The sequence below is a fragment of the Chiloscyllium punctatum genome, chromosome 15 (genome assembly GCF_047496795.1).
Source record: "Chiloscyllium punctatum isolate Juve2018m chromosome 15, sChiPun1.3, whole genome shotgun sequence".
In the NCBI taxonomy this organism is placed as follows: Eukaryota; Metazoa; Chordata; class Chondrichthyes; order Orectolobiformes; family Hemiscylliidae; genus Chiloscyllium; species Chiloscyllium punctatum.
Window position 1 is genome coordinate 4,307,801 of NC_092753.1, and position 18,614 is coordinate 4,326,414.

The 18,614-nt window shown below is 45.0% G+C and overlaps 1 protein-coding gene across 3 annotated transcripts in view; it reads left to right on the plus strand.

Annotated features, from left to right (window-relative positions):
* Positions 1-18,614, plus strand: part of LOC140485990 (E3 ubiquitin-protein ligase Midline-1) — a 353,278-nt gene that overhangs the window by 276,386 nt on the left and 58,278 nt on the right. For all 3 annotated transcript variants that reach the window (XM_072584490.1, XM_072584491.1, XM_072584489.1), the window contains exon 3: positions 4,033-4,128. In XM_072584490.1, the coding sequence (XP_072440591.1) occupies positions 4,033-4,128 (96 nt within the window). The remainder of the gene's footprint in view (positions 1-4,032; positions 4,129-18,614) is intronic.

An 18,614-nucleotide genomic window follows, 5' to 3' on the forward strand; every position in this document is an offset into this window, starting at 1 on the left:
ATCCTCAGTGCTTGGGAGCCTCCTGTGAAGCTCTTCTGTGATGTTTCCTCCGGCATTTATAGTGGTATGTTTCTGCTGCTTCCGGTTGTCAGTTCCAGCTGTCCGCTGCAGTGGTTGATATATCGGGTCCAGGTCGATGTGCTTATTGATTGAATCTGTGGATGAGTGCCATGCCTCTAGGAATTCCCTGGCTGTTCTCTGTTTGGCTTGTCCTATAATAGTAGTGTTGTCCCAGTCGAATTCACGTTGCTTGTCATCTGCGTGTGTGGCTACTAAGGATAGCTGGTTGTGTCGTTTCGTGGCTAGTTGGTGTTTGTGGATGTGGATGGTTAGCTGTCCTGTCCTATGACATAGGACAAACAGGAACACCATCCTATCCTTATCCTTGAACACCAACTAGCCACAAAACAACACAACCAGCTATCTTTAGTAGCCACACATGCAGATGACAAGCGACATGAATTCGACTGGGACAACACTACTATTATAGGACAAGCCAAACAGAGAACAGCCAGGGAATTCCTAGAGGCATGGCACTCATCCACAGATTCAATCAATAAGCACATCGACCTGGACCCAATATACCAACCACTGCAACAGACAGCTGGAACTGACAACCGGAAGCGGCAGAGACAAACCACGATAAATGCCGGAGGAAAGATCACAGAAGCGCTTCACAGGAGGCTCCCAAGCACTGAGGATGTCACCTAGACAGGGGACGAAACGTTTGCAAGACAAATTCCCAGCTCGGCGAACAGAACCACAACAACAGTTTGAGAAATGTTAACAGTTTTAAAAATCTGAAAATATTTGAAGTTGGTATCTGTGGTGATAACTGAAGCTGCTGTTTTGCTAATTTAAAAAAACATTTGATTCGCAGTTGCACAGGTAGCTAATGAGACAAGTTTTGGTAAAATGTAATAAGGGATCTTGCTAGGCATCAGGGTGAACAATCCTCCAAATGTGATGCAATGCAGGTAGCCTCAAAAACATAGGATTCAACTTTGAAGTGAAACCACGTTCTTTAAATTAAGGCACCTTGACTTTTGAAGTTAAAGGCATGATGCCAATCTTCCTCTTAAGTTTTCCTCCTGCTGAAGGTGGATCTGATCTTCACCACCAGGGGGAGGGCAAGGAGGTATGACCACTACCACCCTAGCCACACTGGAATCCATGTGCAGTTGGAATAATCAGTCTCTCATGAACCATCCAACCAGAGACTATGGTAACAGAGACTTCCACTTTGTAGTTTGCATCCTAGTTCGTGATGGTGGAAGCTCTCAATTAATTTCCATCAAATGACTGACTAGAAACCCTGCCCACTCTTATTGCCTGCCACTGGAAAGATTTACATGTTGAGAATCAACTGGTTTAGTCTGCATCATGACCAGCCCCTCCCTGGTCATCAGGTCCTGGTGTGTGACTTGAATCCAGAGACTCTGGCTCAGAGTTTCGAGTCATAGAGATGTACAGCATGGAAACAGACCCTTCGGTCCAACCCGTCCTTGCCGACCGGATATCCCAACCCAATCTAGTCCCACCTGCCAGAACCCGGCCCATATCCCTCCAAACCCTTCCTATTCATATACCCATCCAAATGCCTCTTAAATGTTGTAACTGTACCAGCCTCCACCACTTCCTCTGGCAGCTCATTCCATACACGTACCACCCTCTGTGTGAAACAGTTGCCCCTTAGGTCTCTTTTATATCTTTCCCCTCTCACCCTAAACCTATGCCCTCTAGTTCTTGCCTCCCCCACCCCAGGGAAAAGACTTTGTCTATTTATCCTATCCATGCCCCTCATAATTTTGTAAACCTCTATAAGGTCACCCCTCAGCCTCCGACGCTCCAGGGAAAACAGCCCCAGCCTGTTCAGCCTCTCCCTGTAGCTCAGATCCTCTAACCCTGGCAACATCCTTGTAAATCTTTTCTGAACCTTTTCAAGTTTCACAGCATCTTTCCAATAGGAAGGAGACCAGAATTGCATGCAATATTCCAACAGTGGCCTAACCAATGTCCTGTACAGCTGCAACATGACCTCCCAACTCCTGTACTCAATACTCTGACCAATAAAGGAAAGCTTACCAAACGTCGCCTTCACTATCCTATCTACCTGCGACTCCACTTTCAAGGAGCTATGAACCTGCACTCCAAAGTCTCTTTGTTCAACAACACTTCCTAGGACCATACCATTAAGTGTATAAGTCCTGCTAAGATTTGTTTTCCCAAAATGCAGCACCTCACATTTATCGGAATTAAACTCCATCTGCCACTTCTCAGCCCACTGGCCCAGTTGGTCAAGATCCTGTTGTAATCTGAGGTAACCCTCTTCACTGTCTACTACACCTCCAATTTTGGTGTCATCTGCAAACTTACTAACTGTACCTCTTATGCTCGCATCCAAATCATTTATGTAAATGACAAAAAGTAAAGTTAAGTTAAGCATTATGGATTAGAAGATAAGAAATGGCTCTCACTTCCATCAAATCAGTGTTGTTCACAAGCATTTGTGGTTCAATGTGTCATGTGTACTCCATTAACCTGAAAGATGCAATGTTGTCAGCATGATAGTCATTCCTAATGTGGAGAGGTTAAAGATTATGGAGATGTTCTCCTTTTTGGAGAGGAGGTTAAGGGAAGGTTCAAGAAGAAGTGTTCAGAATTTTGAGGTTTTGTTTTGTGGAGTATATCGGGAGGAACAATTTTAGCAAGAAAAAATGGTATGGAAAGAGAGGGGGAATGGAACTAATTGCAAAGGTATTTCTAAGCAAACCCTGGCACAGGACGATTCCATGATTTTATTTGTGTTTTTCTGATTTAAATTATCTGGAAAATAGCTCCTTTTGAGCAAGTTCGAGATCATTGTTCCTGGGTGTCAACCTGTGCTTACTCTGGATCATCCTTAGTTCTATCAGAAGGTTCTGGAATCAAGCCCCACTCCAGATCTAAAGCACATCTTCCATACTGACACTCCCACTGTACTGCTGATGGGGGGGGGGGGGGGGCACATTGGCAGAGGTGCCACCTTTCACATGAGTCCTTAAGTGGCAAGAGTGCAGGTTCTCTCTGGTGGATGTGAAGGATTCCATGTCAGTATTTGTTCCTCCACTAACAGTACAAAAACATATTTGCAGATTATTATCACATTTCTGACTTGCTGTGTGTAAATTCACTGCTATGATTCATGTTTTACAACAGCAGCTATTTTTCAAGAATACTTCATTGATGAAAAGCATGTTAGGGCATCTTAAGGTTGTGAAAAGTTGCGGAAGGCATGTAGAGATATTTTTCTCCAGGTGAAGAGCCTTATTAATATTTCTATTACATTTCAGAAAAGGCTCTATTTTTGCCCTGGATTAATGTGAAGTGCAGGAGCAGCATTGTCATGTAGTTACTTTTTCTTCAGGTTGGAAATGTCTGCTGGATGATTCCATAATGTCCTACGATACAGACTGCCGAAGTGTTTTTCAATTATGAATACATTTTTGTAAAGTTTTTAGAATACCACTGGGACCTCCTGCAGCTACAGCCACTTTAGAGAAGTTAGTGTAAACCATTATGTGACGAAAATATATCTGTGCATATAAAATAAGGATTGTCACGTCAGTACAAGATAATTGACCCCCAGTATTTCTGCAAACAAGCTATGAGCTCTTTGCGGTTGAAGGAAACTATTTGGAGCAAGCCTACGCTCGCAGGCAAACTCCCCCTTAAAAAGCGCTGAGTTCTGTTGAGGCATCCCGCAAGGCGAGACTTATGTGAAGAAGATGGCAAAAGGGAGCTCCCATTTGAATGTTCATTGGTTTATGTAGTGGGTGACAGACTCATGAGCGACAAGTTGAAAGCACTTGGCTTCTGGCCCACCAGCCAGAGCAAGTGACCCACGACCCAATCGGGATTGCAAACAAAAACCTACTAATTTCCTTTGGGACACCTTCACGGTGTTCCATTCTGACTTGTCTCTCCCTGCAATAGGGCTGTGGTGCCTGGTGCAGGTTGTAACTAACTATGTTTAATTTCTGTCCTAAACAGCAAAGTCTGGAGTCGAATCTGGCCAGTCTAATTAAGAGGAACAATGAGCTGGAAACACTAATGGGAAGATTAATTCAGACTTGTCAACATGTAGAGGTGAGTCCTCTCTGCAATTCACTAAACGCAAGCTGGGTGATGCAAGAAGTGTAGTTTAATAATGCAGCAGTCAGGATTAATATTGTATTATGAGAACATGTTTTATGTCACATCAGTTAAGTTAGCTGATTAAAAAATGTTACATAAGCAGGTTGCATCAAATTAAGTCCTAAACCTTCAACTAAAAAGACCATAGCTACGCCATGTTCGTTAACACTGCATTAACTAGCGCCTGGTGTGGCCCAACATTACCGCTCTGACTAGATAATTTGCTGTGGAGGAAGACACTGACCTGGACTATACATAATTTGTTGGCCCCTCTCTCTTTTCTCTGTGGCCTTTGACCAGCTGAGTGTTTCATTTCTGCTTGGCTCTTCCAAACCCCATTCAAACCGTCAGTGTTCATATAGCATGGCCGATTATGCCAATCTGCCAGTTCGCAGGGCCCATGTCTGCCATCTTCATAGCTTGCTTACAAAAGGTCTTTGGATATACAGCTATCATCCAGCTGATGAACATGGGCAAGCCCACACTGGTGCTGTTAGCTCAGAGACCACTGGAGCTGGTGGAGTTAGCACAATCCAAGAAGGTGCTAGTGAGAGTAGGACTAGGAGGATCGAGTATGGACGAGGACCTGGTGCGAGGGAGGTGGTGGTGGGTGGGGGGAAGTGGGGGGGCAAAGGATTCACATCGTTGGACCTTTGGGATCTCTTCAGGGGTAAAAGTGACCTTTTATAAGAGGGATGGGTTTCATCTGAATTGGAAGGGGACCATTACCCTTGTGGGGAAATTTGCTACTGCTACTCAGGAGGCTTTAAATTAGTAAGCGGTGGGGTGGCGGGGGATAACCAAAGCGAAAGTGAGAAAAGAGAAAAGGCTGAGGTTGGGACAGTAGATTTGGAGGTGACTGGGTACGGATGGGGGTATAGAGTCTATTGATCAAGGCAGAAAAGAGCTTGGGAGCGAGTGAAGTAAGACTGAGAAAGTAAACTGGATTTACTTCGATGCAAGAGGTGTGATAGGTAAGGCTGATGATCTTAAGGCAAGGTTGGGAACATGGGACTGGGATATCATAGCTATTACACAAACATAGCTCAGGGATAGACCGGATTGACAGCTTAATGTTCCAGGGTATAGATACTATAGGAAGGATCGAATGGAAGGCAAGAGAGGAGACAGAGTGGCGTTTTTGATTAGGGAAGACATTACGGCTGTACTTAAGGAGGATATTCCTGGGAGATTGTCCAGGGAAGTTATTTGGGTGGAGCTGAGAAATATGGAAGAGATGATTACCTTATTGGGATTGTATGACAGGCCCCCAAATACCCAGTGAGAAATTAAGAAGCAAATATGTAAGGGGAACTCGGATATCTGTAAGAAAGATGGCATTGTAGTGGTATGAGATTTTAACTTTCCAAATATAGACTGGGACTGTCATTGTGTTAAGGATTTGGATGGGGAGGGATATGTTAAGTGTGTACAAGCAAACTTTCTTATTCAATATATGGATGTACCTACTAGAGAAAGAGCAATACTTGTCCTTCTGTTGGGAAATAAGGCAGGACAAGTGACTGAGGTGTCAGTGGGTAAGCACTTTGGGGTAAGTGATCATAATTTAGTTTTTAAATAGTTATGGAAAAGGACAGACCAAATCTAGAAGTTGAAGTTCTAACTTAGAGTAAGGTTAATTTTGGTGGTATGAGGCAAGATCTTTCTAAAGTTGATTGGGGGCAGATATTCACAGATAAAGGGTTGGTTGGGAAGTGGGAGGCCTTTAAAATTGAGACAGAGTTCAGGGGCAGTTTGTTCCTGTTAGTGCGAAGGACAAGATTGGTAGGTATAGGGAATGCTGGATGACTGGAGAAATTGAGGCTCTGGTTAAGAAAACAAATGAAGCATATGTCAGGTACAGACAGCGGAGATCGAGTGAATCCTTAGAAGTGTATAAGGGCAGTAGGAGTATACTTTAGAGGGAAATCAGGAGGGCAAAATGGGGACGTGAGATAGCTTTGGCAAGTAGCATTAAGGGGAATCCAAAGAGATTTTGTAAGTACGTTAAGGGCAAAAGAGTAACTAGGAAGAGAACAGGGTCCCTTAAAGATCAAAATGGCCGTCTAAGTGTGGAACCACAGGAGATGAGTGAGGTACTCAATATTTTGCATCAGTATTTGCTGTGGAAAAGGACATAGAAGCTAGGGAATGTTGGGAAATAAATAGTGATGTCTTGAAAAGTGTTTGTTTTATAGAAGAGGAGGTGCTGGAGGTCATAAAACATAAAAAGATAGATAAATCCCCTGGACCAGATCAGATATTTCCTCGAACTCTGTGGGAAGCTAGGGAACAGATAGTTGAGACCCTTGCTGAGATATTTCTATCATCAACAGCCATGGGTGAGATGCCAGAGGACTGGAGGTTGGCTAATGTGGTGTCACTATTTAAGAAAGTTTGATACGAAAAAACCAGGGAACTATAGAATGATGAGTCTGACATCAGTGGTGGGCATCCTGAGAGACAGGATTTACTTGCATTAGGAAAGCCAAGGAATGATTAGGGATAGTCAGCATGGTTTTGTGTGTGGGAAATCATGTCTCATTAAAATGATTGAGTTTTTTGAAGACATGACCAAGAAGATTGACGAAGGCAGAGCTGTAGACATTGTCTATATGGACTTCAAAGCATTTGACAAGGTTCAACATAGTAGACTGGTGAGTAGGGTTGGATCACATGAGATCCGGAGGAGCCAGCTAATTGGCTACAAAATTAGCTTGAAGGTGGTGGTGAAGTATTGCGTTTCAGACTGGAGTGACCAGCAGTGTGCCAGTAGAATCAGTGCTGGGTCCACTGCTTTTTTATAAATGATTTGGATGTGAATGGTTAGTAAGTTTGCAGATGACACCAAAATTGGTGATTTCGTGGGCAGTGAAGATGGTTATCTCAGCTCAACTGAACCTTGATCAGATGAGCCAGTTGGGCAAGGAGTGGCAGATGAGATTTAATTTAGCTAAATGTGAAGTGTTGCATTTTGGTAAGGCAAACTAGGGCAGGGCTTATACAGTTAATGGTAGGACCCTGGGATCTGTTGCTGAATAGAGACCTATGGGTGCATATGCATTGTTCCTTAAAAGTGGAGTCACAGGTAGACAGGGTTGAGAAGAAGGCATATGGCACCCTTGGCTTCATTGGACATAACATTGAGTATTGGAGTTGGAATGTCATGTTGCGGCTGTACTGGACATTAGGGAGGCCACCTTTGGAATACTGCATACTTGGTCATCCTTCTAGATGAAGAACGTGGTTAAACTCTGGAAGGTGCAGAAAAGATCTACAAGAGTGTTGCCAGGGTTGGAGGATTTGAGATACAGTGAGAGGCTGAATAGGCTGGGGCTGTTTTCCCTGAAGCATTGGAGGCTGAGGGGAGACATTAGAGGTTTATAAAATCATGAGGGGCATTAATATGGTGAATAGTCAAGGTCTTTTTCCTAGGGTAGGGGAGCCCAAACCTAGAGGGCATGGGTTTAAGGTGAGAAGAGAAAGATTTAAAAAGGAACTAAGGGATAACATTTTTCACACAGAAGGTGGTACGTGTATGGAATGAGCTGCCAGAGGAAATGGTGGAGGCTGGGACAATTGCAACATTTAGAAGGCATCTGGATGAATAGAAAGAGTTTGGAGGGAAATGGGCCAAATGCTGGGATCAGATTAGGATGTCTGCATGGTGTGAATGAGTTGGATCGAAGGGTCTGTTTCCTTGCTGTATGATGCTATGACTCTGTACCTCTGAATTGGTCACCACGGCCTACTGAAAGATGCCAAGGAAAAGTATGAGTCCCGTGGAGACATGGCAGTTGTAACTTTTGGGATGGGGGGATTGGTTTCAGCATCAACAAACAGATTGTTGGTGGCTATGGATACGTGATGCTATGAACAGACCCCAGCGTTACTTTCTCAGTGCTGATAAACAATGGGTACGACCATGTCCTGACCCATCACACTTGTGTTCGTAGTCCTGATGGTTGAACCAAACTCCACAGACACAAGGGCGTCTGTCTGTTTTGTGCTGAAGGTGTTCCTCTGTGTGGAATACTAGTGTGGAAGAGAGTGAGGTTATTGCAATTGAATCTTTTTATGGAACGGTTTCTCTGAGCATGATAGCTAGTTCAGAGCCAGTGTATGTTCAGATTTCAGTTGTTATCGCATTGTTAATTTGGGTTGTTTATGAGCACACAGCATTATTATCTTCACATGATTGATACCCCTATTCCAATGAGAATGCAGAGGATGTGGTGCAGTATCTGCACTTACTCGTGGAATAGATCTCAGGTGGCAACAATCTCAGGACTGACCAGCTTTTTAACGAGCTAAAAGCATCCCAGAATCCTTCGCAGCTAATGAAGGGCGGCACTCATCGAGCACTGCTCGCCCACATGTACAGATAGACTCACATTCAATTCTTCTGGGGTTTTGTAGGCTGTGAGAACCTGTTTGAATTAGTTAATAGTTCACAGACCCTGGTGGACATCATAAGTACGGACAGATAACTTGTTTATACATTCTACTGATAATAAACTCAACAAGTTGTTTTATCCCTGGAAACTAAACCTAAATAACTCAGAGTAAATTACTTGATTGGTCTAATATAAGTGGGTAAGCTTTAAGCTAATTTGTCTTACGGGAATGTAGCATCATCAAACTGACCTCTCTCTCTTTCCTTCTCTACTCTCACTTCTCTCCTTTCCTGTACTCCTCCTCGCTTCTCTCTCTCTCTCTTTCTCTTTCTTTCTTTCTTTCTCTCTTTGCCCCTCTCTCTTTGCCCCTCTCTCTCTCCTCTTGCTTTCCTCTCTCTCTCTCTTATCTCTCTCCTCTCTCTCTGCTATCTCTCTCACTTTCTTTTCTTTCTCTTTCTTTCTCTTTCTCTTCTTTCTCTTCTTTCTTTCTCTTCTCTCTTTCTGTCTTCTTGCTCTCTTCTCTCTTTCTCTCTTCTTTCTTTCTTCTCCCTCTCCCTCTCTTCCTCTCCCTTCTCTCTCTCTCTCTCTCCCCCTCTCTCTCTCTCTCCCCCCTCTCTCCCCCCTCTCTCTCCCCCCCTCTCTCTCTGCCTCCCCCTCCCCCTCTCTCTCTCCCCCTGTCTCTCTCCCCCCCGTCTCTCTCCCCCCCCTCTCTCTCTCTCCCCCCTCTCTCCCCCCTCTCTCTCCCCCCCTCTCTCTCTGCCTCCCCCTCCCCCTCTCTCTCTCCCCCTGTCTCTCTCCCCCCCGTCTCTCTCCCCCCCTCTCTCTCTCTCCCCCCTCTCTCCCCCCTCTCTCCCCCCTCTCTCTCCCCCCCTCTCTCTCTCCCTCCCCCTCCCCCTCTCTCTCTCCCCCTGTCTCTCTCCCCCCCGTCTCTCTCCCCCCTCTCTCCCCCCTCTCTCTCCCCCCCTCTCTCTCTCCCTCCCCCTCCCCCTCTCTCTCTCCCCCTGTCTCTATCTCCCCCCCCGTCTCTCTCCCCCCCCGTCTCTCTCCCCCCCTGTCTCTCTCCCCCCTGTCTCTCTCTCTCCTTCTCTCTCTCTCTCCTTCTCTCGCTCTCTCCTTTTCTCTCTCTCTCTCTCCTTCTCTCTCAGGATTCCTGAAGAAGGGCTCATGCCCGAAACGTTGATTCTCCTGCTCCTTGGATGCTGCCTGACCTGCTGCGCTTTTCCAGCAACACATTTTCAGCTCTGATCTCCAGTATCTGCAGTCCTCACTTTCTCCCTGAGCAGGTCCCCACAGTTTCCAGAAACAAGAACAGTCAATTGCTGGAAAAGCTCTGCAGGTCTGGCAGCATCTGGGGAGAGAAATCGGAGTGAATGTTTTAGTTCGCGTGACCCTTCCTCAGAACCCATCATCTTGTCATTATCTCATTGCTTTTGGTGTATTTCCTGTGTTAAATAGTGACTACAGCTCAACAAGGGACTTCATTTGCTGGAAAGAATTTACCGTTGTGAAAGGTGCCATGCATTTTGTTTTGTTGTGTATAATAAAAATGAACGATGCGACGGCATTTTTTTTTCTCTCAGCAAGAAACAGCACAGATGTGTACTGAAGCTTCCCCTACTTGGTTGTTGAGTGGTGCGTTTATCGTTCCACTCACAAGCTCTTTAATCTCTCCCATTTACTTCAATCATTACTGCGGCTGTGAGTTGGAGCCAGAGTGTGTTCTAGTCTCAGCTGCCTGCTGGGAGATTAGCCGTTACCTTATGCAATGTTTTATTGCCATTATAAATACCTGCTGCACTTCTCCTGTAAATACTATGAAGGGAAGACCTCCAAGTATACGTGGTAGATTGAAACTGTAAATCAGTCCTTCATGAGGATTTTATTTTATCCAGTGCACAGATCCTCTCCATCACCCTCTTAGAAAACTAATAAGCTGTTGGTGGGTTTTTTTTTGGTTTAATTAGACCTGCTGTTTCCAATTGTATCTGAAAGTGTTCTTAAAAAGTAGAAATTAAGAGCCAGGATTTCAAAATTCATTGGAAGTATGTTGATGCTTTCTCCTTGAAGTAATAGCTGACCCATCTATGTCCTGGGACATCTTCTTACTCTTGTGTGCACCGCTGGGAATGGCAGTATTTGTGGCACAATTGTACTGAGTGGCTTGCTGGAGCATTTTAGCAGATACATAGCTGTTCATAACAAGCAAGCAACTGATCATACTCTACTAGTCCCACACTTACAAAACTCACAGCATAGTGTCCACCATTAGATGTGATTCTGCAATTAATCACCACCATTTGCTGGATGATCCCGAGTGTGTGAAGAATTAGGCTGACAAGCAATTGAGGAATAGTCACAAGGCAAAAACCATTAACAACAGGGCGAAAGTGGGGACTACAGATGCTGGAGATTAGAGCCAAGAGTGTGGTGCTCGAAACACACAGCAGGTTAGATTAGATTAGATCACTTACAGTGTGGAAACAGGCCCTTTGGCCCAACAAGTCCACACCGACCCTCCAAAGAGCAACCCCCCCAGACCCATTCCCCTACATTTACCCTTTCACACAATACTACGGGCAATTTAGCCAAGCCAGTTCACCTGACCTGCACATCTTTTGACAGTGGGAGGAAACCGGAGCACCCGGAGGAAACCCACGCAGACATGGGGAGAATGTGCAAACTCCACACAGCCAATTGCCTGAGGCGGGAATTGAACCCGGGTCTCTGGCGCTTTGAGGCAACAGTGCTAATCAGGAATCAGGGCACCTTCCTGATGAAGGACTTTTGCCTGAAATGCGATTTTCCTGTACCTCGGATGTTTCCTGACTTGCTGTGCTTTTCCAGCACCACACTCTCGGCACCATTAACAACAGATCAAGTGGTCCAATTAAAACTGAATTGTCTTAGATTATTTTGCACTGAAAGTGTAATTTTCTTTTGTCCATTCACGGGATGAGGGCATTAGTGTTTAGGCCAGCATTTATTGCCCATTCCTATTTACCCAGAGGGGAATTAAGAGTCAACCACATTGCTGTGGGTCTGGAGTCACATGTGGGCCAGACCAGGTAAGGATATCAGTTTCCTTCCCTAAAGGAGATTAGTGAACCAGACAGGTTTTTCCAAAAATTGACAATAGTTTGATGGTCATCATCAGACTCTTCATTCCAGAATTTTCAAATTGGTTGAATAACAGCTGTCCATTGAGACACCATGTAGGCTTGCCAACCTTCCTGGAGTGGTTGGTGTTTTTCTGAAATTCGAAGGTGTGCCTCGGGAAGCTCACGTGATTCAGTAATCCTAAGACTCTTGCTATTGAGGCCTCTGTTCCTTGACATATTGTGAAAGTAGCCTCTGGTTTGGTGGCATTAGCCACAGAGCTGTCAGTGCATGACCAAGGCTGCAGAGTCAACAGCAGTAATTCCTGTGGGTGGATAGACATGGGGTACTGGTCTCCTCAATCAGGCAATGCCAGCCTTTGGGACAGACTCTGAAATTGACATGGGCCTCTCTGAAATAGTGTGGAGGCATCGTCTTTGGTATATACTTTTCATCTGCTCATGGGTATCCTCCTGAGTCCAGAAATTTATTGCATGACGGCTGATGTCACCAAATCATGAAAACATTGAGCGTTGTTTGGGAGTAAGGCTATCCTGTCATTATAAAGTAAAGACAATAGCATTTGTTGAAGACATGTGATTGAATACCATGTGATCTGGTGCCATCTCTGTCTGATTCTTGACTGAACTTGATTCAAAGATGATGTTAATCCAGGATTGTGAGTTTTCTCGGTGGGTTTTCCGGTGACTGAACTGCTGGCTTCCTGACCCACTGATGTTTGGGCACTTAGGCCTGGCTGTTAGTGTGTTAGTGTGAGGAGGCAGCATCTGGAGAGCTTCCCCTTTCCTCCCTCCCTCTGCCGGCACTCTGCCCAATCATTAGGGCATTGGCTCTTGATGTGTGGTGAAGTTTGATGGACGCATTGTCCCCATTTTGAACAATTGGGAGCAAACTCCTCCCAGCAAACACTCCAAGGAGAGTTTGAGTGTTTTTATTGGCAGCAGCTGGAAGGCTAGCCATTTTGAGAGCGTATGACCTGGTGGGGGATGATTTTGCCTTCTGGACATAAGCTCCAGTGCACCAAAGCTGATCTCCTAAGAGCTTTCTTCTGATGATGCCTTTGAGAAGGACACTATAGTGCTTGTATGCTGGTCCTCCTGTTGCATCAGAAGGAGATGACAGGGACATTGTTGGTGGAATTACTCTAGGGGTCTAATGTGTCACAAGTACACAGTGCACGTCTCTCTGCCATAGAGGAGTGCAGTAACAACAAGCGCTCTTTGCGTTCGGTCTTTGTTGACTTTCTGAGGTCTTTGTTGTCAAATGCATCCTGTAAAAGGTCGAGCTGATTTTGGATCTCTTCATCCAATGGGGGCATTTTGCAAGAGGTGGCTGGTGAGGTATGGGAACAGCTCGACACGTAGCAGAGTCACCCCGTCAGTGGGCGCTGGGACATTGAACCGGATGGGGGTTGATGCACGAGCTTTTCCAAGGCGAAATGCTCCAAGCTGCTTCACAAGAACATGAGAGAAAGCTGGCTGCAAACCCGAAAAGGATCTACTATATGGGCTGGTTTTCGGTGGATTTGAAGGAAGGGAGGTCTTCAAAGGGAGGGAATTCCAGTATGTGGGGCCTAACTGGTTCAAGGCACAGCCAGCACTGGAGTGGAGCGGAGCTGCATGTGCAGTTTGAGTTGACGCTCTTGGGAATAACTGGGATTTTGCAGGATTGTGGGGAGATAGAAGGAAAGGGGAAAAACATGGAGGAAGTCAAAACTCAAAGCACCAATGTCTTGTTTGCATCTCAACATCATATAATATAATAGATTTTAACATCTCAAGGAAGTTTAACAAGAAACAAGAGATCAAAGTATGTGTGAGTGAGGACTAAATGATTTAGTCAAAATGACGGGTTCCAAGAAGTCTTCTACAGGTGGAAAGGGATGTCGAGTCACTGTGAAAGTGATTTATAAATAATTAAAATTGGGGTGTCAACAGGGAACCATTCAAACCATATTCAGAGGAGGGGCGGAAGTAAGAAAGGATGTATGGCTAGAGGATGTTGCAAAGATGGGGTGAAATTTGAAGATGAAGATGATGACTTTAAGTCTTGTGGGGGTCAATGACTTCATACAAGTCAGTGAGTGCAAGGATAATTAGTGCTACACAACATTCAATTCTGCAACGACCTTGGAATAAGGTCGGGTTTCTGGAGGGTAGGTGAAGAACCGGAGTGGCAGCAAGAAGAATATTAGACAAGTCTTCTCTAAACCTGACAAAGCCATAGGATAGACTTTTCTGTGGTGGCCATTCTTGGAGATGAAAATCATTAGACATAGTCATTAGTCAAAACACAAATCACCATTATCTTGTCTACATCTCAACCTCATATAATATAATAGATTTAACATCTCAAGGAACTTTAACAGAGAAACAAGAGATCAAAGTATAGATGGGTATTGCAGGATTGTGGTTTAAGGAAACAGTTGCTCCTTGAAGTAAAGGTAATTTTAGGTGGTTCCTGACCTGCACAACAACCAGCAATAACCAGAAGGATTTGGCTGAGGTGAGCTGAGTGAGATCCTGTCCTGATATAGAGACCTTGAACTAAAATTAGAGTGAGGTTTCATTTGAGAGCTGATGAACAAGCAAGACGTCTGCTTGTGATCAAAGTCCAGTTCGGGAGCCAGGAGATGGGTAGAGTTTGATTTGAAAACGAAATGAAGGTTAAATGCAGTCAGTGTAATCACTGGAGGAATTGATTAATGTTCAGAAAACCAACAGGGAAACATTGCCCAGATGGGCAAAGTGAGTATAGCCAAGGATTCCAATTGGGAGTAACCCTCAGCCCAGGAGTTAAAAGGAGATTTGGAGAAAGACAGAGTTGTCTTTAAACCAATAACATCCTGTGACAGAGATAGGAATGATTATGAGCTTGAGAGTGTCATTATATAATGAAACATGTGACACCAACCCAATGCAGGTAGCTCTGCTATTGTGCGATAGTTGTGTTTTTTGTGCGACCCCACGCTATATAAAAGTCATGCAATAAAAATCGTACTTAAAGCATTGGCGATGCAATCATATTAGAGCCAACACAGCCTTTCAAAGTTTGTGCTTTAGAAACAGCATCCCCCCTATTTGTCAATCGCATTACAGCCAGTTCACGTTGACAAAACGCATGTTGTAGCAGAATGAAATGTCCGTGGAATGTTGCAGGATAGAATTGTTTTCCATTTGAATGCATTGTTTGTCAGTTTTCTGCCTGATTTTCTGCTAGTTGCCTTATCTCCCCCGTCGCTTCCACACAGTTACCCAGAATAGAGCCCCCATGCCTTGTCCCCATTCAGCGTTTCCCCACAGTCAGTAAAAGGTGCAGGCCGGACCCGCTAGCCCTGTTGCTCTCCTTGTTCCCCACACTGGTGTGGTTCCTGCGTCTCGTTCTTCCGAGAGTACTGGGCTACACAAAGGCTGCCTTTCTGGGGCCGCTGTCACCTCAGTGAGCCTCCAAGGAGTACTGAGAGGGCAAACTTGAGGCAAGGCAGAAGAGGGCAGACTGCTGCCAAAGGAATATTACAGTGGGAAGCAAAGTCCTTGGAGGAGACAGTGTCAAACAAGGGGCAGGATGTTTTCACTGGCCTGCGGCATTCCTGTGAGCAGCATTGAATTATTAATGTAACTTTATACACATTAAACGGGACATTATAATAAAAATACTCCCCAGCATATTTAAATCAACCCCAGCCTTCCTTTGGAATGCAGAAGCCATCAACGCCAAAGCACATTTACATTAAATCCAACAGAACAGCTCAACACCACATGCTATCAGTTCAAGAGTGACACCATGAATAAAGGAAATATTGCTACCATTTGTTTGGGATATGAATCTTAACTCCTTTCCATTTGTGTCAAAAGTAACCACATAAAATGTCTCAAACGCAGGTTACACTCAGGTTATTGGCCTGGGTTTGAAAATTCTGTATGCCCTCGACCAGATACTGTTGAGGGTTGGTGTGAGATCGAGCAAACCGGCCAAATGTTGTTGTAGCTCCTTTTTTTTTTAAACAAACAGAAACATCTGAAATAATGTGCAACGCAGATGGTTGGAGTGTCTTTGGGGTCCAGTTGTAATCTGAGACAGTGAAGGGTCTGGCTCAGTGTCACAAAGACTGTGTTTGAATTTTCTCCCCTGTCGACCGACCAGAGAAATTAGCATCAAAGTTGCAGAAACGAATGTGGATATACCGTTTAAGTGATGTTGCCAGTGACAAGAGATATCAAACTTGAGCTCTGTTTTAAAGGGATGAGCTGGAGACTCGTGTTAATTATTGGTAGCCCATGCAGGCTTTGAAGAATCATAACCAAACTACTGCCGACATTGAACGTCTGAAGTAGAAACAGGAAAGGGTTGGAAATGCTCAGCAGGTCTGGACAGATCGGTGGGGGCAGAGAGAGACAGAGAGGTAGAGTTCATGTTTCAGGTCTGTCAGCTGGTTTTCAGCTGAAGCCTTGGCCCTAGTGCTCGTGAACACAGCAGCTGTTACCACACTACAAACTCTGGAGGCCTCCTCCCTCAGCCCTAGGCTGTACCCCTTTCTCTCCCCCAATTCCAGCACTCCCCTTGGTACTCCCTAGTCTTCAAGGTAAAAACAATGACTGCAGATGCTGGAAACCAGATTCTGGATTAGAGTGGTGCTGGAAAAGCACAGCAGTTCAGACAGCATCCGAGGAGCAGGAAAATCGACGTTTCGGGCAAAAGCCCTTCATCAGGAAGAGAGGATGAAGGGTTTTTGCCCGAAATGTCGATTTTTTTTTTTTCCCTGATCCTCGGATGCTGTCTGAACTGCTGCGCTTTTCCAGCACCACTCTAATCCACTCCCTGTCTTCAGTCAGCTGCACGGGACTTGGAGTGTTAGGGACACTGGCAGCAGGGTTTGAATGAACCGTAAATACGTAGGAGGCTGCCCAAGGAATCGTAAAGTGTGGAGTGACAATGACGTGTACAGGGGTTTCAGGTGAGCTAAGCCAGGGGATAACCAAGATGAACGTACACACACAGTGACTACTCTTCAGGGGGACCTCTGACCAATCCCAGCTAGCAGACGGGAGCAGGCTTGTGATATACAGAAATGACACCCAGTCCGACTCCGTACCTGACGATCCAAAAGGCAGTATAAATTATGGAATGGTGAACACAGAGAAGGAACCCACTCGGCCGACTGTATCCACACTGGCTTTCTGTAAGAGCAACTCGGCAACACCGCGGTCCGTGTGTGGTAGGCCCCTAATATTCCTTCACCGATTTGATTGTTCATTGACTTTACCACTTTGTGGATCTGAGAATCCCAATGGCAGGCTTGATAATACTGGGTTAATGGGTTACAGCATTTCTTCCTGGAGCTGTCCCATAAATGGTGGTCAGATGTGCACCATTACTGACCCTTCTTGGCCACAAGGTGGTCACATCGGGCTGGGCATCCCTCAACTACCTTCGCTCTCAGGAAATCATTCATAAAGGAGGTGGTTACACAAACCCTTTTGGCTGAATGAAAAGAACAACACCTTGCATTTATCTAGTGCCTTTAGCAGAGCAAGTATTGTTATGGGCCAGGCCAGACCCCCTCATAGTATTTTCAGAAGGTAGCCTAGAGCCTAACTTTTTCTTATTTTAAAGGCAGATGTGAAGTCAGTATCCCAGGTGTGAAGCAGCTGGTCAAACCACTCGGCTTTAAGCAAAACCCAATTTATTTAAACACTGCAGCTGAGACACGAGCAACGAAAATAGAATTTAGAATAACTTAACTATTGGAAAATGTAACTGACCCAGTACAATACCTATTACAAATTAACTATTCCAAACCAGTAACATCCCTTAAACATACCCTTTGGCAAAAAGGTAAATTCAAACATAGCTTTTACAGGTAGGAGGGAGCAGCATCAAGAGAGAGATCTCAGGAGGTGGCCAGAGGAGTTCCTTACAGAAGCTTGCAACCTCCCTGGACACTCACATCTTGTGACTGCTACAGCTAAAAACAGGCTAAAGTCAATCTGAACTGGGAAAACTGACCATGGTTGAACTAGACTCTTCTGCACGTCTGCCTTCACGACCTCTCTTCAAAAAAAAACAAAGACAAAATATCCTTTTAAAGTGACAGCATCATCATAATATGCCCAAAACTTCTTTAGAGGAACATGGTAAGACAGAATTTGTGATTCTACCAAAAAGGTGTATGCTTTTTTTTGGAAAATGGCATTAACTGTGAAACTGTCAGCACTCCCAGCAGGAGGGGGATAGCACTCCCAGCAGGAGGGGGATAGCACTCCCAGCAGGAGGCAGCACGGTGGCTCAATGGTTAGCACTGGTGCCTCACAGCATCAGGAACCCAGGTTCGATTCCAGCCTCTGACAACTGTGTGGAGTTTGCACATTCTCCCACTGTCTGTGTGGGTTTTCTCCCATTTCCACCCACAGTCCAAAGATGTGCAGGTTAGGTGGATTGGTCATGATAAATTGCCCACAGAGTTTGGTACATTAGTTAGGTGGAATGGGTCTGGGTGGGTTACTCTTCGGAGGGTCGGTGTGGGCTAGCTGGGCCGAAGGGTCTGTTTCCACACTGTAGGGAATCAAATCTAATCAAACAGGAATAATTGAAAGCCAGGCCCAATATATTAAAGGAATATAACTTGGCAAAGGAAGGTGAGGCAAATACAGTTAGCATAAGGGAGGTACGTTAATAGTATTCAAGCATAATTTTTTTTAAAAAAGAGTTACTCAGGCTTAAAGGAAGTCATGGCAGCAGAGCTCACACCCATGACATGCTCCTCCTGTGCTATGTGGCAAATCATGGAAATTTCAATTGTTCCTGGTGACCATGTGTATAGAGCATGTGTCCAGCTTCCGGTACTGACAAACAACATTTTGGAGTTGGTACTGCAAGGGAATTTGATGCTGCTGGTGGGGAGGGTTTAAATGAATTTGGCAGGGA